A 26,207-nucleotide genomic window follows, 5' to 3' on the forward strand; every position below is an offset into this window, starting at 1 on the left:
TTAAGCACCATCTTGAGAAACTTGTGATTTGCTTAGTGTGCTTTTAATTTAAAGCATATGGCTTCACATTCAACTGCAGTGTCCAAAATGAAGACATTAGTAATGAATCACTCTATTGGAGAAAACACAGTACTCCCAGATCAGGGTCTTTTGGTCTGTGTACTCAAATGGTTCTGTTTAGAGCCATAAACGCGAAGCAGCTCTCTGCTTTAGCTGGGTGTTCCTGGGATGCATGTGACATCAAAGGGCCTCACAAATTCTCCTGCAACGTACAGTGCTTGGCACCAGGGCCCGCCTCCATCTGAACAAACAAAGTATAGTTTGGTCACTAGAAAGAATGCCCAAAAGACCATTTATTTTATGGCAACTCTTCCTTTTTCAGTCTCTCAGACTACTAGCTTAACCTGAAGATTCATGGCACTTGAGGAATCCAGCTATCCTATATGGAAATTCAGAACTGCAGCCCTTCTAAGAATCACATTTGTAACTACAGGCAGGGGACGCCAGTCCATTGAGACCACATGTGGTCTACCTACTAGTGAGGGACGGCCAGTGAGGAAGTGTAAAGCGTAGTGGTAAAAACATGGGCTCTGGAGTCAAATTTGAATCATCTGGCCATTGAATTTGAGCACAGCATTTCAGTTTCTAGATCTATAAAATGGGGATAATAGTATTATGGGATTTAAATAAAGTAATCCATGTCAGATCTAAGCTAAAATTCTGGTACCTAGTAAGCTATAATAATAAAACCAGCTATTATTTTCATTGTTATTAAAGGCACGATCTATTTCATCTCTGCCTCTTTGCTTCTAGTCATGTCATGCCTTTTCTTAAATTCAATACGTATACATTTACCAAAGTGCCTGCTGCAGTCTGGGTCCTATGTTTTAGATGCTTTTACATCCTTCCAGTGTGTTGTATTGCTTGAAAAATAGAGTTAGTATTCTACTTATTTTCTTCAGTGTCTCCACCCACCCTGTCTTTATTTCACCCTACAAGACATGTTCCTTAGTCACCTTCTATCCCCTTACTACCCAGTAGAAAGGATTATATCAAGCTAAGGCATAATTATGTGAGCGCTGGGAGTACCCATTTGTCTACACTTTGGACAGTTATGGCTGGCTGCTTTACATTAAAGAAGGGGCATTTCAGAAGGTGTATCCAATCTGCTTTATTCTCCAAAGTGAGCTCGGGGTAGGAAATTAATTGCTCACAAGGATTTATAATAGGTCTTTATATATTAGGCATAGTTATCTGTTGTTAAATATAGATGTTGTTAAATATAGATATACAAATATTTTTCCACTTTATTGTTTGCCTTTCAGTTTTGTTTGGGTGTCGTTATTTGTTTTTGGTTTTTGGCTATTTTTGTTTGTTTTGCTGTTGAAGGTTTCTTGGTTTTTTTTCTCACTTTAATGTGGTCAACTAAAATTTTCTTTTAGATTATCTGCTTTTGGTCTTACTTATGCTTAGAGAGCTCTTTTCTACCCCCATGATTATATATTCACCCATATCTTCTTCTATCATTTCAACAACTGTTTTTAATATTTAGATTTAATATAAATAGTCTTCAAATGTTTACCTTTAAGCTATCAGAATTTAGCCAAATGATTAACTTCATAAATCAGTCATTGTTGTTGACTATTTTCCCTTCTTGGAGGTCCTGCCTTGCTACTTTATGACAGTGATGGCTCATGGAAGGCTCCAATGAAAGGAGTTAAAAGCTAAAAGCATCCCACTCAGAATAGAAAGTTCTGAAGACAATCACTTCCTTGTTTGTATATAAGTTAATGATTTGTTGTGACACACTTAAATGGTTAGCCTTTTAATTGGGTTTTCTGCTGCATTTATAATAAAATTTTTAATACAGAATGAATAACTGTGAATTGACGGGATTTGTCTTACTTCACAGCAGTGCCGGGGCAGAAAAAGAGGGTTAAGATTCACTTGTAGGTCCTTTTCACTTTTTGTTTCTGCTGTTCTCACTCCAGTCAAGGTTTTCATCGCTTTAGCTTGGACTACCAAAGTGTCCTTTTTTATTCTTCCTTTTGTCCCTCCTCCAGTCCATCCACTGCTAGTACTATGTGTCACTCTCCCGATCAGAAACCTCAATGTCTTCCCAGAACCCGTGAGATAAAAGACAAAATCTTTAAAACTACTTCCAAACCTTCACAACCAAACTTTATTTTATGTATTTCCAAACTGAAGTCTCTACTTCCCTGTCCCTGAAATACACCTTCCTAATTAGTGGTGATTCTAGGGGAAGGCCTACAAGCACTTTGCCTCCATAATACATTAATTAGGTCCATGAAGAAGCTCCCCCAAATAATTGTCCATGCGCTATAAAGTGTGAAAGAAAGCATCTTTAAAAAATTGCCATTTGGAAAGAAATCTAATCACATATTATCTAAGAAAAAAAATACCAAGCACTTGCTGTATAAGCCATTTGATAACCCATACTTCTTAATTCTAAAGGATCATTTTTCTAAATGTCTTAAAACTTTCATATTCCTTCTCTTAGTATTCCTGTGGCTTATGAATAGTATTCCTAATGGTTATGGTTGCTGAAATCCCCAAATTTCATAGATGAAAGAGTCACAAAAACACCAGCCATCTTTCCTTATCACAAACTGTATAAAAAATCACATTTATTCCCAATCTAACTTGCTTTGGGATTTGGGCTAATAATTGTTTAGTTAATATTGGGTAGAAGTTTTGTGTAATCACTTAAGAATATTTTAAAATGCTACAAAAAACCTCCAGGCGCCTGGCTGTCTCAGTCGGTAGAGCACGTGACTCTTGATCTCAGGATCTGAGTTTAAGCCCCACATTGGGTATAGAGATTACTTAAAAATAAAATCTTTTAAAAGATAAAAAAATAAATAAAATAAAATGCTATGAAAAACCTAAATGGTTATCAGTGGAAATCTTGTTAAATGGCAGTATAGCTATAAAAATGAAGCCATGGAAAGGAATGAGGTATATCTCTATGTATTCTTGTCAGGTAGCTTCCATGTTACCCCAAAATGTGAGAAAAGCAGGCAGGGATGCTTGGGTGACTCAGTCGGTTAAATGCATGTCTTCAGCTCAGGTCATGATCCCAGAGGCCTGGGATGGAGTCCCACATCGGGCTCCCTGCTCAGCTGAGAACTTGCCTCTCCGTCTCGCTCTGCCTGTGGCTTCCCCTGCTTCTGCTCTCCCTCTCTCTCTCTCTGACGAATAAATAAAATCTTGAAAAGAAAGGAAGGAAGGGAGGGAGGGAGGGAGGGAGGGAGGGAGGAAGGAAGGAAGGAAGGAAGGAAGGAAGGAAGGAAGGAGAAGAGAAAGAAGAAAGAAAGAAAGAAAGAAAGAAAGAAAGAAAGAAAGAAAGAAAGAAAGAAGAAAAGAAAGAAAAGAAAAAAGAAAGGAAGAGAAAAAAAAAGAAAAAAGCAAGCCACAGAGTATAAAAGTATGCCCCACGTTTGAAATTTTATTGGGTTGTGGTCTTGTTTTAGGGACAAGCGCTATAGAGCCTTAGGAATATGTCTGCAAAGACTGTTTCACACAATACAGCAATGGCAATGCTTGCCTCTAAAGCAGAGTCTAGGGTTCTGGGAAGGACTTATTTTTCATTCTACAGTCTTTTCTGCTATTTGACTTCTTTCCTATACCTAAAGTGTGTGAATTTTTTTATTAAAAATATCAATTAGACATTTTAGACTAAAATGTGTGATGAAATTTTACTCTCATGTAACAACCCTTAAGCTAAGAGGGAAGCGAACTGTACCAAGAGCTACAGAAACCAAGTAGGTCAGCATTTTTGGAGTTAGAAGGGAAGAAATAAAACCCTCTTAAACGAAAGAACATTCTTCAATGACGGCATATTTTTCAGAACTAAAGAGACAAAATAAGATCAAGCAAGGTTAGAAAAGCTGTGTTAATTAAAGTGACCCAAACAGCCTCCTTCCAGAAATATGGGAAAAGAAGGTGGAAGAGGAGATGACACTTGAGGAACATGGTGTTGCAGGAAGAGGCCCACATAAAGCACATGTGCAAGATTATAACTAGTTAGCTAGTTCTCAAGCCCACATTTTTGCTGATAGTGGAAAACAATCCGGTAGCTTCCAGGTAAACTCAATCACTTTAGTGGTAGCAGCAGGAATATTTGGTATAAAAGTTATACAGTCTACTACAGTCGTTCTGAGCAACCCCTGCTTTCATCTGATAGTCGGTAGCTGAATTTCAGGCATATGTCCTAGCAGTAAATAGGACCAGGTTTATGCCATTTCGCCTATTTGTAAAAGTAATATTATGTAGTAAAAATACCTACATTAGTGTTCTGACTTGTATTTAGCACTTTAGAAGTAATAACGTAGGTTTGTTGTATTTAATGAGAGGCTCTAGCTCAAGGCACAAAGCATGTAGAGACCAGGAATTCTGAGAGTGACAGAAATCTCTCGACTTGACTTGCTGGTTAGAAAGATTTGGTTTGTGAAGGGGAAATAACATAAGTAGGGGTCACTGACTTCTGATGTGCTGCTTTATTGTTTTTTTAAGATTTTATTTTTAAGTAATCTCTACACCCAACATGGAGCTCCAACCCACAATTCCAAGATCAGGAGTCGCGTGCTCCAAAGACTGAGCCAGCCAGGCGCCCCCTGATGTACTGCTTTAAACTTGTACACCTTTAAAAGTCCTGTAGACAAAATCCAAGAATGTTTAAGGAGTTGCCTGAATTTTGGGAATAGGTGCAGTTCTGGAGGCTTTCTATTTCACTTTGTCTAATGATACAGATAGTTAAAAGCATTAGGTTGTTTGGGAACATACAGGTTCTGGGCTAATTTCATTTCTTACTTGCTGTGTCCTTACTCTTTCTGCAAGATACAGATACATGTAGTGTGTAAGTTCCACAGACTTCTCAGTACAATTCGTGAGCTACAACAGAACTGAGAATCAAGCAGTAGACATTAAAAGGATGACACTTTGTGGGCATGCTTTGAGTTTCCAGTGGGATTATACAAGACCAAAGGATCCAAAACTCACGGAGAGAAGTTTCCATAAATGATGAACAGTATTTCTCATACTTCAGATTCTTATGACTGTCTGAATGTCCTTTACATAGACGCTCTTGGAAAGATATCACCCAGTAGGAAAGAAAAACTCATAACTTTTCTTTTGGCCTCGGTGTGCTGTGACTGGTTCATTCAAGCCTAAAGTATAATTTTTTTTTTCAGTGCTTCCAGCCTCTTTCTCATGAAATCAACCATTGATCTAAAAGTCAGAGATGCAAATCGGAGAAAACTGGAAGCATTCCAGGGCCCACAAATAAAAGTTAATTACCTAAGGAAAAGTACAAGAAAGACTTTTGTTTTCCACCAAAATCTCCTCCCCAGGCTATTAGCTATGTCGTACATGGGCCCGATCAATATATTAGCGCTTGAGAACCGAAGTCCCTTGGAATAAATTAATCTGTCAGGGAAAGAAATAAACAAAGAACAAATTAACATGTTTTAAGACATTGCTTAAATTTTCATAAATATAGACCTTGAGATGGGATGATGAGTTCCCAGGAGCCAGAGCTAATATTTGGTTGTAATTAAGAGTTGCTCTTTCATGTTTCGTCTGATGTAGGTGGGAAATCGCCCACGTGCTTGGTGAGTTCCTTGCTCATGCTTCCTCACAAATGCCTCTGTTTAGTTCATTAATAAGAAATGGATGTCTCACAAATTACACTGGCGTGCTTAGCTTGTTTTACCTCTAGCTAATATTAAAGTAATGAAATGCTACACACACACACACACACACACACACACACACACACATACACACACACCATACAGGGGGGTGTTCCTTCAGGGACATCCACATATTAATTTTTAGTGGCTCAAAAGGACCTAATGACCTAATCCATGATGAACTAGAGCTGTCTGAGAGACTAAGAGAAAGGACCCCAGTGTGTTCCTCACTGGGTTCCGGTGTGGAGTATCAAAACTAATGATTATCACGAAAGGCAATACTATGTAAGTTACTCATTCAAAAAATTATGGAAGGACTCATTTAGATATGATAACCAGAAACCCATCTCAAACTAGCTTAGTCCAAAATGTAATTTATTGGAAATCAAGCAATGTCATTAGGCCTCTCCCTCTCTCCCTCCCTCTGTCTCTCTCCCTCTCCCTCCCTCGGTGCTGCTTACCTTTTGGGCTATCATTTTTCAATGTTGGTAAAATGGCCACTGACAGCCCCTGATCCTGTCTCAAGAACCCAATGGACAAAGGCACTCTCTCTTCCAGTGCCCGATCTCAGGTCTCTAGAGGAACTTCAGCCCTGCCTGGCTTGCATGCCCACCCCTGAATGGATGGGAAAGGGGAACTCTGCTGGGCCAGGCCTGGGCTACAGATTTGACCTGAACTTGGGGAAGAGGGAAGGGAAGGGAGATCAGCCACATGCAGATACCTCAGATATGTTCCCCACAGTAAAGAGGAGGCTCTCGAACCAAATCAGAGGACAAAACAGTGTCCACCTGGAGAGTTTTATTTCCATTATATTCATCATGCTCAGTTGCTAAATGTAGCTGATTTTCAGAAGGGGAGACCCAGGCAGAGACCTCTATGACTTTATAGCAAGTATGACTTTTGTTGACAAAGTTATTGCCCTCTATCAGGCGGTCAGTAATTTTCTGTCAAGTTCTAAGCAAAAACTCCCTGGGGCTCTTGAATACAGAAAGGAGACACCTATATACATTCCTTTTTCCAGCTATGGTAGCTCTGTCAAATAAATTAAAAGAATGTTCTTTTTACTTCCTGCTACATCTTTAAGTATTGTTCTACTTCATGGGATGTATTGGCTGTAAATACCCAGTACTTTCTAAGTTATACACAGGAAAAAGCAGAGTACAGTACTTTTCTATCAGTTGAGAACTTTTAAAATGCTAATTTCTTTGTTTGAATAATTTCATAACTCAGCACTCTTGAGACTTTTGCATTTGGGTAGTAGATAAAATCTGAATTGCATATTTTGATGCGAGATGCCTGCTCTAATTATTGAGCAATTTATATATTGTGAAGCTGGTTTATATAATTCTCAGTACAAGGATACAGAGGTGGAAATACACTCTTCAAAGCTGTATTATCACAGAAAAGAAACCGAAGTCTCTGAAGCAAGTAGCTGCAGATCTGGGAGGTCAGAAAGAGTCACTAAGTCTATTTGCCTTTTAGGAGGATGATAACCATAGCTTGCACTTTACTAACCTTCCCGTAGGACTCGCAGATTAACCCCAGCTAACAGCATGGCAAATTCATCAGGACTACAAACAACCATGTTCTAGAATGGAGAGAATTAGCAGGTCAGCCCTGTTGGCAACTAGATGAGGCACCACCTAGATCCTTATGAAGCAGAGATTTGGCTGATTAAAAATATTCTGCCTCAAAATTACTTATATAACATTGCAGAGACATTTAGCCCATGTTTAAGGAATCTTATTTAAGGAAAGGTCCTACTATCAACAAGTGATATGTCTTAAGTGATTACTCTTTTTTGTTGGTTTGTTTTTTTAAGGACAAGGGCCAGAGTCATTTAGCAAAATGGGATCCCCAACAACCAGCTCTGGGGATAACACTTATTGCAGCAGAACTGTATTTGCACAAAATGGGAGTTTCGAGGACATTGGGACCTATGAAGATTCTACAGATTAGAAATGGAATCAGGAGTAGTTCAGGGGAACCTGGGTGGCTCAGTTGGTTAAGCGTCTGCTTTCAGTTCAGACCATGATCTCAGGGTCCTGGGATCGATCCCCATGTTGGGCTCCCTGCTCAGCGGGGAGCCTGCTTCTCCCTCTCTGTCTGATGCTCCCCCTGCTTGTGCTCGCTCTCTCTCTGTCAAATAAATGGATAAAGAAAATCTTCAAAATAATAATAATAATACTTTTTTAAAAAGAGGAGTAGTTCTGTATTTCCTCTCTGAGGGCCCCATTCCTAGGGATGGGGGAGGACAAAGCAGAATTCAGAAGCCTCCTACTATTGCATTCAATAAAATAAATAAAAGAAGGCACACTAAAGAGAACAGCAATAACGTCTTATAAATCTTTGAAGACAGTAACCTTGGGTATAGCACAACTATCTTCCATATACCTTCCCTTGTTTGTAGATTCTTCCTTCCTGTAGCTTCAATGAGGGGCTTATGGATTTTCTTTGCTTCCTCTGTGGACCTCCTTCAAAATGTACACATTTCAAATTTCATGAATCGGTTTTTGTGAATCTTATTTCCTTGTTGGCTCAAGAGTCCTGGAAGAACAGAAAAACATGATGTCGTTAGCATCCTAGTGGATCCCCAGGCCAGTCTCATGGGCACTGCGTCCCACTCACGCAGCAGCAGTGGGTTCCTGGGTGAAACCTTCCCGGGGACACCTGGACCGGAAAGAACGCCTGGCCTCAGCCACCCTCTCCCTACAAAGCTGCACTGCCACCAGGTAGCACAGATGCTAGAGCATCCTCTCCTCTGTCTCCTGGTCTACAACTCTGGTCCAGCCTCCCACGAGCCAAAAATTTTACGAGGAAGAGCATATGACCGGCCAGGTGAAGCCTGGTGGAGAAAGGGTCACCTGTAGTGTGTATTTGCATCCGAGGGTTTGCGGGGGGTGTCATAGACCTGGGGAAAGGAAGTCCAGCAGCACCATGCTCAGGTCCTTAAGGACCATGGGCTAGTCATTGTGCCCTGCCCTATTATCTTGCTGTTGTTAATAATCTTCATAACTTTCTAGCGTATACCATATTATTCTTTACGCTTATTCTTTATTATGTTCCCTCCTCCTTACCGACTGGTGAGTTCCTTGACGGCAGAGATCTTTGTTCACTGCCACATACATCCCCAGGGCCTGGCACAGAATAGGCCCTGAATAAAACTGAATAAGTGATAAGGGACAGATTTCACCTTCAAGGAGAGAAAGACGGGTTTACCCTCACCAGTGGTGCCAGGGGTTATCAGGGAGTCATGATTCTGGGTATAGCATGACAGCTGGTATTTGAGCTCATCCTACTGCGCCAAGACTTGTGGCAGGTACTGTTGACAAGGAAGACACCGTGTTTATGAAATGAGTAAGAGATCTTGTTAAATTCCATATTACTTAAGGACACCCAACAACCCTTTCTTAACAAAGCATGACATGAGCCCCTGATGTCTTCCTTCTCACTTTACTGAGGGTAGAGTCCCACAGAGCAGTTGGGGCCAGAGGCCACACCTCAGGGCAGCCAGAGGAGATTAATCTGGTAATGGGAAAGAAAGGGCCATGGTCCAGCGCCTCTCTCCATCCACCTGGACTTCAGTACTTCTCCTCTCTTTTTCTTCTGCCCTCACCCCCATTTTTTTCAAACTCCCACAAACTAGCCTATCAACAATAAATTAATCATTATTAATCTCACTCCCATACTCAGTATTTACTTTTCAGGAGCATGAAAATAACCTCGTACCAATCAGTGGTGTGGAGCCCCAAATCATTCAGCCTGCTGGCACTTAGCTTCCGTGCCTACCAGGGATCTGAGTTCACACTGGCACTGCTGGAACTTCCCAACAGAGGTGATTCCATTTGAGACCTTAGGCTGACTTTCTCCAGCCTGCCTTGCATGCTGGTCACCACTGGCTACTCCTCAAAACTCAGGCCGCTCTAATTGCCTCATGCTGTCATTGCTTATCCCACTGTTTTCTGGGTTTCCTCTCCTCTGACTTATCCCTTTTACTGGCCACCATTTCCCCTGAAGTCTTGAGTGGAGCCCCATCAGCAGGACATTGGGTTGGGGGAAGGGTCAGGGGTAATCCATATCCTGTTAACTTGCCATTGCTGTCTGTATTCTCTTTGATCATCCTCTGTCCCTGTTGTTTGCTGACCTTATCCTGGTCACTTCACATTCAATGAGTGTTTGGGTGTTTAATTTATCATCTTTTCCATTCCCAAATCTCACCCCCAGCTAGAGAGATTTTTTTCACAGCCATCCAATCTGTCCAACTCCTAAACTTTACCTCTCCCTACCCCTTCACACCAGTCACCTTCATCTCTTTTCCACCCAGGCTTCTACTTCCATGGCTACATTGACCCATCAAGAGCTGCTCCCCGTAGGACCACAGCCTCTCCTTCCAGCTCTCTCACACCTGTCTCAGCTGTTCTTCCACTGTCTTCCAAGCTCCCCTGGCTTGACTTCACCTGCCTTCAGCCTAGACTAGAGTTCAGATACAAACACTAGGTCCTTCCTCTGGAATACCCGAACTCCAGATTAATCCTTCCTCCTCTGCATTACACTTGTGCTCCTAAGAGTTATTGCTAAAAAGCCTGCCTGGGCAGTTTTGTACCCCTCACAAAATAATCATCTCCAATCCTAGCTGGACCTATAATGCACCCCAAATACTAGTCCCAGACCAGGACCCACTCCCATTCCATTCTGCATCTATTTCAAGCTTTCCCCACTCTCTTCAATGCCCTTACCCTTCCACTTCTCCCACCAGTAAAGTATTAGGGGAGCAAGAGGCCATAACAAAAGAAGCATGGGCTTTGGTGCCAATCGAATCCTGGGTTCTACTCTCTGTTTCTCAGGTGAATAAACTTGATAAGTTAGTACTAACAATCTTCCATACTTAACCAGTGTACAACTCTTTTATGAAGTTTTAGTGTGAGATTGGGCAGTAGGCATCAAGTTTGGATATTTTTACTGAACTACTTAAAAGAAACCCCTTGTATCCATTCCCAGAGACCCATAACTCTATAATCAGTACTGGGTTTCCATGATTTAAAAGTCACATTCACATAGTCACACTTATATACCTAAGAACTCTAAAAGCTTTCAGGAGAACTGTCAAAATTAGCATGAGCCCAACGATAGAACCTTAAGAACAGGATTTGTCCATGCCTTATGCCCACAATGTTCTCTCTCTCAGGATTTGTATGTCTCTTTTTAAACTTGGGTCTTCATGACTGGAGCTTTAATTAAAACACTATCTCTGATAGGCTGGCCAGTAATGGATGTAAATTTACCCAAAGTTTGGGATAGGGTAATAAAAAATGATTGAGATTCAACTCTCAGAATTGTGCATTTCTGCTGGTCTATGACCACCTTGATTTCTTCTCAAAATGATGTCTACTACCTGAGTCAGCAGCCAGCGTCATCTGAGCCCCCCCCCATGTCACCCTACATCTGAGAGAGTGCAGTGTCCTAGATCTTTCCCATTACTCTTCCCCTAGCCCAGGCATCTAGAACCTTGCCAAAAGCTTAATGAGGATAATTTAAGCTACTATTCATTCTTAACAATTTCAGGAAAGTACGTTCACCATCTAAAAACAAATACAAGCCTGAGTCCTTTTCCTTGCACTGGCTGCTTTGTAATCAGAACTAAAGGTATTCTGAAGATTAATGTTAGAACTACACAATAATGAGCTGGAATGCAAATTCCTCTCATGAATTCAACTATAATATGACATTAGTGATTCTTACAGTGAGAATAGCAGCTCATTCTAAATTAGTATTGTAATACGTCTTTAGGATCACATTGTAAGTTTTCTTTGTTCTGTAAGTCTAACAATCTATGATCAAAAGAAATAAAATTCTGTACTTTAAACATTTTTTATTTCTTACGTATTTATAGCTAAGGAGGAGGGGCATCCAAAAGTCTAAAAGGAAAAAAAGAGAGAGGCAACTTAATGATAATGTAAGCCAAGTTAGTGACCGGGTATATGCAATATGTGACATCTATGACTGCCACCTCTTTGTACAGATTATTTTAGAATGACCTTAGAAAGTGAGTCCCAGCTTGCTTTTAAATTTTCATTGTGTCAAAAATTACAACTTAAATGATCAGTTTGGGCACATCCTAAGTAAAGCTGTCTGGTTTTCTCCTCTTAGTCACAGATCATACGATAGTGTATAGAATACAGCTAAATATGTTATTTGGTATGAGTCCTGCCCCCACACTTCAGGCTTCACACATGCCCATTGCCTCATTATCCAGCATGGATGTTCTGATTACTAGCCATTATCAAACCATTAGACAGAGTTTCCTGGGCTAGTCCCAACCCAGGCACCAATGAATTGTCATTATGGCCAGAGATTGACCTGAAAACGTGGCTACCTGGCCCAACTCTCAAAAATGAAGGCTCCACTTTGAAAATAACATCACTGTTCATGATCGTATCTCCAAGAAGGTATCTCCATGAAGTTCTTTTTTTTCTTTCTTTCTTTCTTTTTTTTTTTTTTTTTAATCCAGCTTCTACAGCCTCTTTCTTTCCAGATGGTGCATGGAGCCAGGCCTGTCAGAGACCCTTAGTCTCCTGCTGCCTTTTAATGCTGGTCCTTGATTGCTAATGACCCCCAGCTGGACTGGCTCCCCAACCCATTTAACCCCACTCTGCTGGGTCCCCATCTCATGCAGGGTGAGAGGCAGTAAGAGCTGGAAGTGGGAAGGTGCCAAGTCAGCCAGGACCTCCCGCCCTTTCAGAGGTAGTGGCGCGTTTCCCGGCACCATCACGGATGTCCAAGATCACTCCAGTGGAGAGCTCCTGTTAATATGATTTTCTTTATTGTTGGATAAATGCTACCAGGTTTCTGATCGTTAATATTTTATTTGACTATGCCAAGATAACAGAGTCCCTGAAAGAGTGTTTCCTTTAGGGTCCAAGGGTTGATAACTGCTGATATGGATTCCCTAAAATATGTTAGTTTGGAAACTTAAAATTAAATGCACTGGAACTGTCGTTTAGCCTGGTCAGACCTAGTGCTCAGAGCAGCTCGAATGTGTCAGAATACAGAGTCACTGCAAGAAGCCTGAGTAAAAGTGGTAATTAATTTCCTTGTCAAGGCCTAAATCACTGTATAATACACGAGATATCCATTTTCAGATATGCTGATAACAACTGTAAGTATTTGCTTTGCTAAGCTTGGCTTGTTTTTTGTGACATGCTGGAATGTGCTTATAGCTGTACTGGTCAAGTGACTCAGAGAAGTGGGATTTAAACGGAAAAAAAGGTTGATGACATTAATTTGTTGAGAGATCCTGAGTCCTGTGGAGAGACTGAGGTCTCTTCTGACCTCCTCATGACAAGATAACCTCCCATGAAAATAAAGGGAAAGGGAGGGTATGAGAGGCCATCGATCTATATATTGTTCCCATAATGGATTAAGCTCATATCAGATTGTAAGAAAACAAGGCAAAGAAGTTTAGTAGTTCTGTATGACCCAGAAGAACTAGAGTCTAAACTCTTGATGGGAGCATAGAACTGAGACCTCTGTGTCTCACTATTTTTATAAATCTTAAAGGTATACTCGATAGTTGGAAGGAGTGTATGGAGGAAATTTTTTCCAACATGAGGCACAAAAATAGGAGAATAACCCAAATGTAGTTATTTTCTTTTTATTTCCCCCAGATAGTTCCTATTTTATTGGCTTTTGGAGATTAAAACTGAAAGAACCAGCATAACCTAATTTTTCACCACTAATACTGGATTGATTCCACTTTTGCATCTCATTAGTTTAATGCAAACAAAAATCATACCTGTGATTTCATTTGGTCTATTCTTCACCTTCTTTACAAGTACACACACACACACACACACACATACATACACACTACACAGTTGCCAATCATATGTACATATGATCTCCCCCAAACCAAGTCCATCATACTAATGACTGCTCTCTACATGTAAAAATATTTCAGAATTTGTGAACCTGGGTGGATGTTTGTACAGCTGTACAGTATAACCTGTGCATTGCAGTGTTTGCTCACAGCTAGGAAGGCTGGGTGAAATTTAAAATGTGATCTTTTAGCCCATCAGTAACCAAATGACCGAGAAGGGGGTTTGGACGAGCACCCCTTGCACAGCATTGCTCTTTAAATGAACGAATCGTATTACAATGAAGTTCTGGTATAGTCACTGAGAACTTTCCATCCTGAAGCCTGATTGCATTTTGGTTGGTCTTCTTTAAATTCCAACAAGGTCAATAGGGTCAATAGCATTTATGTCCCTTTTGAAAATAAGTGGCTGGAACTCTGCAATCATAGCATCTTAAAGTTGGAAGGGACCTTAAAGAGCCTCTTGGCTAATGGTCTCTCTTTTCCTGCTTTCACACAACAAACTCTCATCCGGCACATCTCTCACTACACACAGACACTCACACACGGGGAAGGAGCATGACTTCAGGGATAACAGCTTCGAATCTCCAGGCAAGAATATGTGCAATGTGCTGCACCACCACCCTTTGTCGAAAAATCACTCTTATCGGTCCAACCCCTTGTTTCAGAGATAAAACATGGCAGCCGGAAAAGTAAGCAGTACACCTAGGTCACAAAGCAGTAAGTTCCAGAAATTGAACTATGCCCAGGCCTTCTGACCCCAAGTCCAGTGTTGATTTCACTACAGCTGACCTGCCCTTACACAGTAATAGCAAGAACCGGAACCAGGTCCCCAACTTAGAGAGCAAGGCAGAGCTGGGGATGAAGGTCCCAGGATCTCCTGCCACGAATCAAAGACCCCGTCACAATTAGTTTACTAAAACCAGCACTATCTGGTGTCCCATATCCTCAAGCATTTAAAATGTCATTCCAATCTTCAAAGACATTCTTTCGTTCCATTTTTATCTGCTTTTACCCAGGACATTGTTTCCCAGCTCCCAAGTAGTCCACTAGGTGATTTGCATCTCATTAGGATCTCCAGAAATGACATCTCCTAGCCTGCTGCCTGGCATTGTGGGTCTGCTAAGCATCAGATCAGGTCTTAGATTTTTTTTCATGTTGACATTTTTGAAAAAGCTGAATTTATGCTATTTTTCACTGGGCAGAGATTGGGTGGCCATTTTGGCCTTAATTCCTGCCCCCACCCCCAAACAGGGCCAAAGTTAGGGAACAGCCATTGTCACGGACGGTACAGATGAGTCAGTCATGCCCACAGGAAGACACCTGGCTGGAAGCAAAAGTTGCGAGACCTCAGAATAAGCAATTTAAAAACTCCTAAAAGCAGAGAGATGGGACATGATGCAAACATACTGAGTATACTGTGCAAAGTAAAGCAAAAAGAAAGAAACCAACAGCAACCCATTGCTGAATCCGTATAACTGATTCTAAGCTTGTGCCTTTTAAACATTTTTTACTAATTCCAACCCTCCCGACACCCCCAGAGCTTTTGCCCTACATTTATGTTTGATTTAAAAAGAGTTTAGTAGGTCAGAATGGTTTCTCAGCTTTGTCATTCATTCACACCAAAACCTGCCAAAGAGCACTGAGCAACATCATACCTCTGGAAGCCAGAGATAATGTTTCCAAGGTCAGCAAAATTGTTCTCTTGGAATATGGAAAATGATTTTCCCAGTTCCAGGGAAATTAGCATCTGCTTGGAGCTCAAGCCGTCTGATGCGGCTTCCCTCGCACAGTGAATACCTCACAATGCTAGGAGCCCTCCTGGAGCTGCTGCCCCTTCCCCACGATTTCTCCTGCCCAACTGAAACTTCTCTGACCCCCGTGCCAACTTGGTAAGATGGCGGCTAGCTAGTCTGCAAAATCAATGTAAGCTTTTAGGAGAGGTTTAAGTCCTTAGTTTTTCCAAAGCTGGCTACAGGTTAAAATCGTCTGGAAGGGGATTGAGGCCAGGGGCGGGGGCAGGGGGGTGGTGGTACTGTATTTAAAAGCACTAACACCAGAGCCCTACCCCTGACTAACTGAATTAGGACGTCCAGGGGTGAGGCTAAGGCGTATGTACTTTTTATAAGTTCTTCAGAGGATTCTAATATGCAACCAGGATAGAGAACAACTCCCATATAAGTAGAAATAAGATAACCCCTTAGAGCACCTGCTCCGCCTCGGGTGCCAGGTTTTCTCTTTTCATACATTATCTGTCATCTTCACCACAGCCTTAATTGGGTGATCGTCACCGCCAAGTTCAGACCTCTAGTAAGTCTAGAGTGCCAGTCTTTCTAAACCTGCTGGCTTGGGGAGTTTTTTTCCCTTCGCAACACTGATATTTCTCAGAGTGTGGGACATGGGCCTCTAGCGGTCTGCAAGTTGATTTTAGATGGTGTGGGTGTGACCTTAAATAACACTGAATTGTGTAAAAGAAAGCTACTCCTTTTTGAATTCTCCATTGAAATTCTTCATATTAAGGTGAAAATCGTAGCTGTATTAATATGTTTTAAATCCGTCTCACACTTAGTCTCTCTTTAACAAACCTTTTAAAGAAGCCCAGAACATTCCGTGGGAAACAATCTAGTTCATGTGTGATAATACTGTTTTGTTTTCATTGTATTTACTTTATGACTTCTATTTATGGCAAATGACACTGGCTTTCCACTTAGCACAGCGGTGAATAAAGATTCACTTTTAAAAAAATGGGTTTAAATAAAATAAGTAGTTGATTTTAAAAATACTACATGAAGAATAGTACAGGTGTCTTGAATATAGCAAACAATGTTTGAGTGGTGGATGATGACAGAAGTTTGAGAAATGCTTTCCTACAACATGCTGATTGATTTTCAAAAGAGGCATCTCCACAGCTGTTAGCCAGTGGGAAGTCTCATCTCTCATCCCATCGCAACAGGCAGGCAAAGCGTGTTCCATCCAGTGTAGGTCCAGGCAGGACCTATGAACGTAGCTGCTGCTTTCAGCTTAAGAGGAATCCTGAAATACAAATGGCTAATAAACGGGGAGGGGGAAAAGACAGACACTCATCCTCTCAAGTAATCAATGAAATGCAGATCAAAGCACAAACGATTCAGTTATCAGACTTTTTCTTAAGGATGCTATCCCATGCTAGCGAGGGCCTTCAGAAATAGATAAATCTCGAGGTCAGGTGGTAGAAGTGTATTTGCTACATACTTTCTGGATGGCAATTGGGATGAATCAAAATGGCAATAAATGATAACTTTTAAAAATATGTGTACTTTTTAGCCAATTATTGAACCTCTAGGAATTTATCTTAAGAAACGAATGTGGATTATTATCAAAGATCAAACTATGATATGTTCCTCAAAGCACTACTTAGAGAAAAACATTGGAAACAACTTTCATGCCGAATACAGGAAATTATATAGCTTAATCATGCATCGTCCATTAAGTGAAATACCATATAACCGTTCGAAATTATTCCATTTAGGCCAATCTGGAAGACATGAAACTTGTTCCAGGGTTTACTACTATTTTGGGGATGGGATCACGGGGTGGTAAAAAAGGTGAACTTTTCATTGCTTAATTTATTTGAACATCATGTTCATTTATTACTTTAAAAGTGTGACTCTACGGGCACCTGCCTGGTTCAGTCAGTAGAGCATGCAACTCTTGATCTCGGGGTTGTAAGTTTGAGCCCCATGTTGCATGTAAAATTACTTAAAAAATCAAATCTTAAAAAAAAATGTAACTCTCAAAGAAATATACTATTTTTCAAGTACGTTAGTATCATGGTAAATATGACTTTATTGGTTAGTAGGGGGGGAAAACAGTAACAAGTAAGTGACTCAATTTTTTGTTGGTAAGAAAAGTTAATGCAGGGGCACCTGAGTGGCTCAGTCGGTTAAGCAGCTGCCTTTGGCTCAGGTCAAGATCTCAGGGTCCTGCGATCAAGCCCTTGGACTCCCTGCTCAGTGAGGAGTCTGCTTCTCTCTCTCCCTCTGCCCATCCACCTGCTCTTTTGTGCTCTCTCTCCCTCTCCCAAATAAATAAATAAAATCTTTTTAGAAAAAAAGAAAAAAGAAGAAGAAAAGTGAATGTATAGTCCTAGAAAAATCTTGAAAGAATATTAAGAAAAAAAAATACTGATCAACTTTGTTTTTAAGAGGCTGACTTCATCTCCCTCCTTGGTAGACTAGTTTCCCCAGAGGTATCCCAGGATAGGAAAGGCCCTTTTCTTATTGGAAGCCTTGGCAATAATATCTTGACAGAACCAAAGAGTGGGCCTTTGAAACAGATCTTAACAAGAATAGTGAATGGTCACTGTGCATTCATTCATTATTTGTTGTGTGTGTGCCAAGCCCTGAGCTATAAAATAGTTTTAGGGGAAGTTATTACCACTTCCCTAACTAGTAAGGAGAAAATTCCACGTAGACAATTTATAACTCCACCGTCTTCCACAGGCACTAATTTAACTCAGGGATGTTTTCTTTGTAGCAATTTTGCAATTTTGAAGAAGATTGTTCATGACATAACATGGCAACTGGGAAAGTTTGTAGCTTTCCTTTCATCTTAGAAAGGAAGATCTGAATTACATGCACCCCAGGAGAAAATCTCTCTTTCTGGTTGTGTGTGTGTTTTACAAAAGCCCACTGAATTCCTTAGTCCCTCCTGAAGTTAGACAGGGCGAGGTGAAAACTTATAAGAATGTCTCAGTAAAAGAACAAGCATCATAGTAGAGGCCATGGCCTAGGCTTTGAGATTTTGAATCAAAAGACCTGAGTTCTAGCCCTGGTTCTGAAGGGAGACCAGCAGAGGGGCTCATGCTCCCTGAGCCCATATACAGATATAAAGGGAAGGGGCCAAACCACAGAGATTTATCATCCTCCATGCCATGACTTCAGTTTGAAAATCTGAACTCCCAGGGCATAATATCTTCCCTCCTATTCCCTGTCAAGATTCTGAGCATCCCCCAAATAGCTTGTGCCCCAGGGTATATCAGGAGCAAGTGGTTTACAACACAATGAGAAGATTCTCCTATAGCCAGCATTTTTAAGGTAGTGCAGATTATTGCAGACGCTGCCACTGTGGTTCTTATTGGTAAGGAAAGATTGAATATGGTCTAGTAGAGTGGCTCTCAACCCTGGCTGTACATTAGAACCATCCAAGGAGATTTTTTTTTTTAATATCAATACGTAGGTCCTGATCTGGGCACCAGTATTTCTAAAACTGAACAGCTGCTGTAATGTTAAGAAAATGACCCTCAGGACATATGGAAACCTGAATTCTCAGTTGTACTTTGCCTGTAACTTGCTGTGTGATCTCTTAATCTCCTATGCCTCTGTTATCTCTTTGCGGTTAGTCGTCCTACCCAAAATGAAATGAAATGAAATGAAGAAAAGGCTACTTTGTAAAGCAAGATTTGATACATAAAAATGAAATGGTAAGTGGAAGAGACATAGAGCCAGAAAAGACAAGTCATCTCCTTGGAAGCTAGTTCATTAAGTGTCCAGTGGAGTATCACGCAGCATGGTCAACCATCACTGAGGAGAAAGATTATCCAGCTGACAGCTAGGCTACTGTCACCCCCATCTGCCCTGAGAACTTTGGTTGTAGAAATGATGTACCTCCCTTTACACACAGAATTGACAGAGCTCTGTAAGTTAATTGCATAACTCTAATTCTGTTTTGTGCCCCAGGGATATATCTAGTAACCCCATATGGGATTTGCCACCTGTAAATCTAGAACATGGAACACTGTTTGCTTCAAGGGGATGTTTTACTTGGCAAGTGACCCTGGGAATGCCTCATCCACAAAATGGCAATCAGATCAGCAGTCTTACCACTCCGAACATATTCCTGCCTGCTGAGGACCCACAGGGAGGGTGCATAGGACTATGTTCTCTCAGTGTGCTCTCTCCCTTTCCTTCCAGGAGCCCTGCCCACTGCCTGTCCATTCCTCAGGGGCCCAGAATCCATACTGCCCCACTTAGCAGGGGAATATTTGGGCTATATGTCCCACCCTGCCCTCCCTTGTAGTTGTCCTTTCCTCATAATGATCCTGCTAGGAAATGGATCAAAATGGCACATCGGTGATGGGTGATAAAAAGTGAAACCCCAGGTGTTAGTGGACAGTCTGGAGGAAGAGCATTTGTAGCCAAAATAGCTGTAACTCAGCAACTCAATGAGAGTGAGGAAATAGTTTCCTTCTTCATCTCTGAGACCCTAGGAGGAAACAAAAGGCCTTGTTTGTGACTTGAAATGTTGCTTGAATTAGGGTTGCCCAATTTAACAATAACAAAAAAATACAGAACACCCAGCTAGATTTGAATTTCAAATGAACAACTGATCACTTTTTAATACAAGTATGTCCTTTATTAGATTAAAAAAAGTATTGGCTGTTTATCTGAAATTCAAATTTAATTGGGTGTTCTGTATTTGATCTGGCAAGTCTAGCATGGATATACCTGCATGCTCAATAAACAGAACTGAAATGTGAAATTTCCAAACCAGTTGTTTGAAGTTATGTAACGAAGCCAGCAACTGAATTCAGCTGTTTGTCTCCCACCAAGGGCTTAGCCAGTTGTGCAACCACACAGTGTGATGATTTGGGATTAGGGAGCAAGAAGTATGCCTGTCCCAGTGCTCCTGCCTGAGATGCCATTTACATGTCTTCCATTTTGCACAGATTCATCTCCATTTTATTTTAAGGTGCTGGGACAAAACTCTGAAGAGGAAGATGTGTTCAGGTCTCAAACATGAAATCAAGGCAAAGGGGAAAAGAAGGTGCTGGGATTCTTGAAAGGGAAAAAAACCTATGTTAAATGGTATCCATGACATAATATACTTTCAAAAAGCATTATGAGGAGGTAGCCCCCAGAGGATTACAAACGGGAGCGTTGGCTTGGCTTACAAACGTGTATGTGAACTAGAAATAGGCAACTTTCAGAATACGAACATCATTGTCTTCAAATGACTCACATACTAATGTTTATCTTCAAACTTAAACTGCCCATTTTGTCTACATAAACTAGTCAAACAAAGTAGGTAAATTGCCAGATAACCCTATTGTTTTGTATCCCTTAGAGGCAAACTATTGGCTCAGAAGCCAAAAGATGGGAGTTCCAGCTTCCACTCTGCCACTTCGAGATTTAGCTGAGCAATGCTTTCTTCGTCTACTGAAAGAAAGAATAAGTTTTGTCCTACATGCCTCATTGATTTCTTTTAATTTTTAAAGGAAAAAAAATTCATGATAAACTTCTCAATGTGCACACCTATTCAGATTTAGTCAATGTGCTGTGTGCTGTTTTGTCTTTTCCTTCTTTTTCTGAACTTTGAATTTTCACCTATCAACAGCATACCTTAAATTTATCTTTGTTGGTGCCTTCGTGGGATGGTATCATGTTCATATCTCAGAGTTAACTTCTCCCCAATTATTAAATATTTGTTACGTTCCTAGCTTTTTTCCACTACAAAAATGTTATCATAATCCATCTTAATATCAATTTTCTTTCCTTCTGGTTTTCTTCATTGGGACATGTTTCTTGGAACAAGTTGCTTAGCTTTCGTTATTTATCATCAAGTTGCACTCCCGGAGAGGTGGAACCTATGGACTCATCTGTGTATGTGGGGCCACTCCCACATTGTGTTTTGATCTTCAATTTACCCTAATTAATAGAAAAGCAGTAGTAGTTGTTTTAGTTGAAGCTCTTTGTCAGGATGGCTAAACATTTTTCAATATCTCATTTCATTAATTGTATTTCAACATGTATGAATGTGTCTCCATCTTTCCCTTGCCTCGGCCTTTCCACATTATGGACGGTAGACTTTTCTGTGTATGTATTTTTTAATTTGTTTTTCTCTCTCTGTTGCATTTCCTTTCATCTTACTTTTGTTACTATCCATCATATAGATTATTTTACTTTATTGTTTATAATTGAGCCCATCCTTGTCATTCATACCTTCTTCCATAGTTAGGATAATCTATTTCATTCCCCTTTAAGGTTTTTATAGGAATATTTAAAATGTTTAACCAAATAACACATCTGGAATTTATTGTGGCCTATGAGAATCAAAAAGCATATTGAGAAAAGTAAACAATTTATAGAATTTTTTAAAACTAACTTGAGTTCAGCAACACTAACTTATGACAAGTTACTTAACCTCTTAAGACCCTGCACCCTCCACTAAACTGAAAACAGAGACCTTGTGTTATTTTTCTTTGTTTTCCCCCACAATATCCAGCAATAAATTTTATAAGGATAAATTTTATAAGCTCTATATTCAAGTCGTACTTTTTGCATATTACTATCAAATTGTTCCAGCAGCATTTATTAAATAATGATTCATTTCCCAAATATTTATTTGGTTGCTTATTATTAATCACATATCAGTGATACTCAGATTTGTTCCAATGGCAAAGCACTTGGAAGTTATGGCATTCTGCAAAGCATCATGAAACATGGAGATTTTTAAGCTAAAATAATGAAAATTAAAACTTGATGCTAAATCAGACACCAACTTACACTAGATTCTAGTATAGTATAGACACCATCAGACGCCAACAATTGTTTTTTTGTGTTTTTAATTTGTGGGAGAAATGTTAAAATTGAAAAAATCCTACCCAATAACTTAATTCCTTCTAAGAATCAGGAAAAGAGCACCCACCCATGAAACAGCAAGTTCATTGAGAGCAAAAGTTGAAAACCACATCTTATATTAAGCATACCCAGTTGAGAACATAAATAAAAGCTTCTGATCAAATGTAAACACTACATGAAGTCCAGCTGAACTGGGCTGAACTCCAGCTGAACTCAGAAACTATTTAAGATCAGCCTTTTGAGTTTCCAACATTGGAATTCCCGTAATATTAGGAAGTCTGAGGGAGAATAGATGTCAGATCTCCAGTGTGTGTTCACACCAGCAGCCTCAACTCCAGGTACTTCTGTTCATTAATCTATAAATCAGAGGAGATTATACAAAGTACCTTGTGTGCTACCATATCACAGCATAGGGACTTCACAAAGCAAGCAGGAGGTAGGTATGTTGGAACTATCAGAAAGAACCCATTTCCATTCTGGATTTCTCGTACTCTGAGGACAATTCCAGCAAGAGAGCTGGAGTCCTGCCCCTTTGCACAGACTTCCTGAAGATGTGGACAGGGATATCTTTAAAAGCTACTGGAGCCCTCTAAAGCAACGTCATCGTGCTATGCTAATTAATATGTTTTCACAGAGCTTACTTTTACTTAGACCTTAGCTTACAAAAAAAATTTCTTCTTAAGAAAGACGATATGCTGTAGTTTTAAAAAGAACACGTCTAGAACAGGAGGTAGGAGTCTAGGGTTGCGTCCTCATTCTGCCACTTCATCTGGAATAAGTCCTTCAACATTTGTGGGCCTCAGTTTTCTTTTCCAAAAAAAAAAAAAGGGGGTATTTAGAATAAATGATTCCTAATGGTTTATGGTTCTAATAGTCTTGTTCAACATAGATATGTTCTAGTTCAAGAAAAGTGAAGATGCAAATCTTCATACTTAGGAAACTGATAATCTGTTATTCATAATAGTCCTTGCTGAGTCATTCTTCACTTAGAAAATTCCCCCAGAATTTCCCTAACTAGTGGGAACCTCTAGTGAAGTAAATCTCTGATTCCAAGCACAAATCTCCAGCTCTGTTTTATGAATATGATATACACTTGGTAGAGGAAAGTGATATCTCTTCTCTGGACTGTGTGACATTCATGAACAATATTCTGTGGCAGTTCTGGGGTGTGTGTGTGTATGTTGGCAAGAATTTAGAACTGCTAAGTCCTGATTCAGATATAGTGCCAAAAGGACAGCAGATTCCACGAAAATCATCTGCTTGGAAGGGGAATAAATCATGACTTCATTGGACACGTAGTTTCTTAATCTCCAGTTCACTCTTGGTCCAGGGTTCTGAAATCAAGGCTAACACGGAGAGGCTGCTCTGTGAAATCACGCAATTATCTCTTCCCCTTCTCCTTTACACTATCTCCAGAGATTGCATGGATCAATGGTACTGTTCAAAGCATTTCAGTAAACACTAGTTCAAGCCATTTTCCCTCCGAAATGTATCCCACCAAAAGGTTTGCTTCTCATCTATCGAAGAATGTGTGTGCTCCAGATGTCTTTGAACCCTCACTGTAGGATGTGGTGCAAACTATCCCAGATTGCCTTCACTGTCCTGAGTTATCCCACTAAGATAGTACTCTGTACTCTACAAAGGCTGACCACCAACTGCTACTCCACCAGCATGGACGAACCAATTTGTTTTCTGTCACTCTCGACTGCTGATTTGGACAAGAGCGATGAAGGCAAAGTTATAGTGGCCCTTGTTTACACTTAGCAATTCCGATGTGTTTATATGTGTTTTAGGATGACATTTCTGCCAATATTAGCAGAGCTCCAACATACCCATTAAAATGGGACCCAGTTTCCACTAAGTGCATTTATGTGAAGAGCAATTTTTTACCTGATTTTCCCAACACCTCGGATGGTTTACAGTAAACTTTTGCTGTCTCGTTGCAGTTTCAGAAAATGGTCTTACACAGAAGCAGCGAACACCTCGCCGAAGATGTCAGCAGCCCAAAATGTTGAGTAGCCCTGAGGACACCATGTACTATAACCAGTTAAATGTGAGTTCAAAGTGGCCATAAAGCTGTTTCACTGGCTTTGTTTCCAGTTAATAATTCTGTTATTAATACCTGTTCCAGCCCCTCCAGCCCCACCCCCACTCTCTTATGCTCTCTTCTTGAACATGTGCTTAGGCTCTTTATCTGTTGCTTTCATGTCAGGATGTCTGCCTTCACGGTGAATAATTGATGTGGTTTATCAAAGACGAGCAAGATGCATGCTTCATCAGGCTCACTTGAGCCCTTTGATCAAAAAAATTATGCTGTGACTTCTGATATTATCAGCATCTGCTTGCATTCAACACAAAATCACTTTGAATTAAAAATTAACGACTTGCTGCTTTGCTTTGACTGTGTGTTCTTGGCCCTCTCCACAGGGAACTCTAGAATATCAAGGGAGCAAGAGGAAGCCAAGAAAACTTGGGTAAATATCTGTCTTCTTAGTTCTAAGCAACTGTAAACAGAAGGGGTCCTTTGTGATATTACAGAAAATGCAAAACTTTCCAGAAAAGCTTCTAAAAATATTCAAATGGGGATATCACCACTATTATTGACATTGGAAACTACTTTTCACAGTAGCAGCTATATAAAACTTGAATCGATTCTGTCCGAAAAGGCTGAAATTGCCACCTAAAGGCAAATGTTGTTTTTCACAATTATCCCAGGAAATTGTGGTTTCCCTCATAATTGCAGACGTAGCAAATTGTATAAAACTCTCCCACAAGTAAGAGCATTCCACGCAGTGCAAATAGGCCGCTTCCCACATCACCCTACCCCTGGCCTTAAAGGTACACAAAGGAGAATCTCCCCCAGTGGTTAGACAGGATGCTAGGGAGTTTGTGGCTCATTTAATTGTTAGTATCCCATTTGAGAATATAGTGACATAGGTAGCTGGTACTAGTTTGAGAACTGGAGGAGGACAGGAGGGGAACTTTCTCATCTAGAGGGAGCCAAACAGGGACAGACAAGTCAGTTCAGGCAGACAAGTTGTAATATGATCACAACTTCCAGACACCACTAAATTGGGCCCGTTACCAGCCTGTGACCCTGAGGTGAAAGGCTTTGTGGATCAGACCTCAGTGCCTGTGTTCTGGGAGACCCTGAACTACCTACCCTAAGGTGTCCTTCCCTGCCATTGAGGGGACCCAACCCTGTTCTCAGTACTCACACAACTTTAGCTGCTCCAGTGATGACTGCAGCCTTTGTCCTCTTTTTCTGCTGAAAACTCTTTTCTTTGTTGCAGCCAAATCAAAGTGCTTGATGGGGAAGATGAATATTACAAATCTTTGTCACCTGTGGACTCTATTCCTGAGGACGACAACCCATCCTGCCCTTTCTTTTCTTCCTCATCCTCAAAAGGAGCATCTTTTGCTCAGCACTGAGGTGTACTTCCTGCCCCCCAAGTCTGTTGAGGGTAAGAACAATCATGGTAATTGACTGTCATTTAGTAAGAAAGCACTGCGATGGGGCTTCTTCGGACACATGGTCTAGGTCTGAGCCTTACTGAATAATTTTCAGATTCCTAACGATTTTCTCATATCTCCATTGCCCTCCCCACATCTGCAGTGCAGCCTGAGCTGGGCAATTTTTCCTTTTCTCATCTCATGGGTACCTGTGGGACGCTGAACACACCTCCACTACAGCAATCAGCATCATTCATGTCCTCAGCGTCTCAAGGGTAACCGATAGTCTCGCCATAAGCCCATCATGAATGCTGATGATACTTATTTTTCCTGCCACATCAGTGCATGCAGTATCTGCCCTGTGAAAATCCAAGCCTCCCTTTCCACCTCACTTCTCTCCCACATTCCCCTCCTCCTATGAGAGACCCTTCAGGCCTTTCTCCAGGGTCAGAATTCCACTCCCAGGTGTCCCCATGCTAAGGAAGTGCACTACTCAAGGTCTCCTAGGTCAGGATAATTTTTTGTGTTTACGGGGGAGGCCTAAATCTT

General features: G+C 40.7%; 1 protein-coding gene across 2 annotated transcripts in view; it reads left to right on the forward strand.

Annotated features, from left to right (window-relative positions):
• MYO3B (myosin IIIB) overlaps nucleotides 1–25,637 on the forward strand; it is a 367,772-nt gene extending 342,135 nt beyond the window's left edge. For both annotated transcript variants that reach the window (XM_044380159.3, XM_057318508.1), the window contains 3 exons: nucleotides 24,152–24,258; nucleotides 24,633–24,679; nucleotides 25,499–25,637. In XM_044380159.3, coding sequence (XP_044236094.3) covers nucleotides 24,152–24,258; nucleotides 24,633–24,679; nucleotides 25,499–25,637 — 293 coding nt within the window. The remainder of the gene's footprint in view (nucleotides 1–24,151; nucleotides 24,259–24,632; nucleotides 24,680–25,498) is intronic.
• Nucleotides 25,638–26,207: the final 570 nt, after the last annotated feature.

This window comes from Ursus arctos, unplaced genomic scaffold (genome assembly GCF_023065955.2).
Source record: "Ursus arctos isolate Adak ecotype North America unplaced genomic scaffold, UrsArc2.0 scaffold_1, whole genome shotgun sequence".
In the NCBI taxonomy this organism is placed as follows: domain Eukaryota; kingdom Metazoa; phylum Chordata; class Mammalia; order Carnivora; family Ursidae; genus Ursus; species Ursus arctos.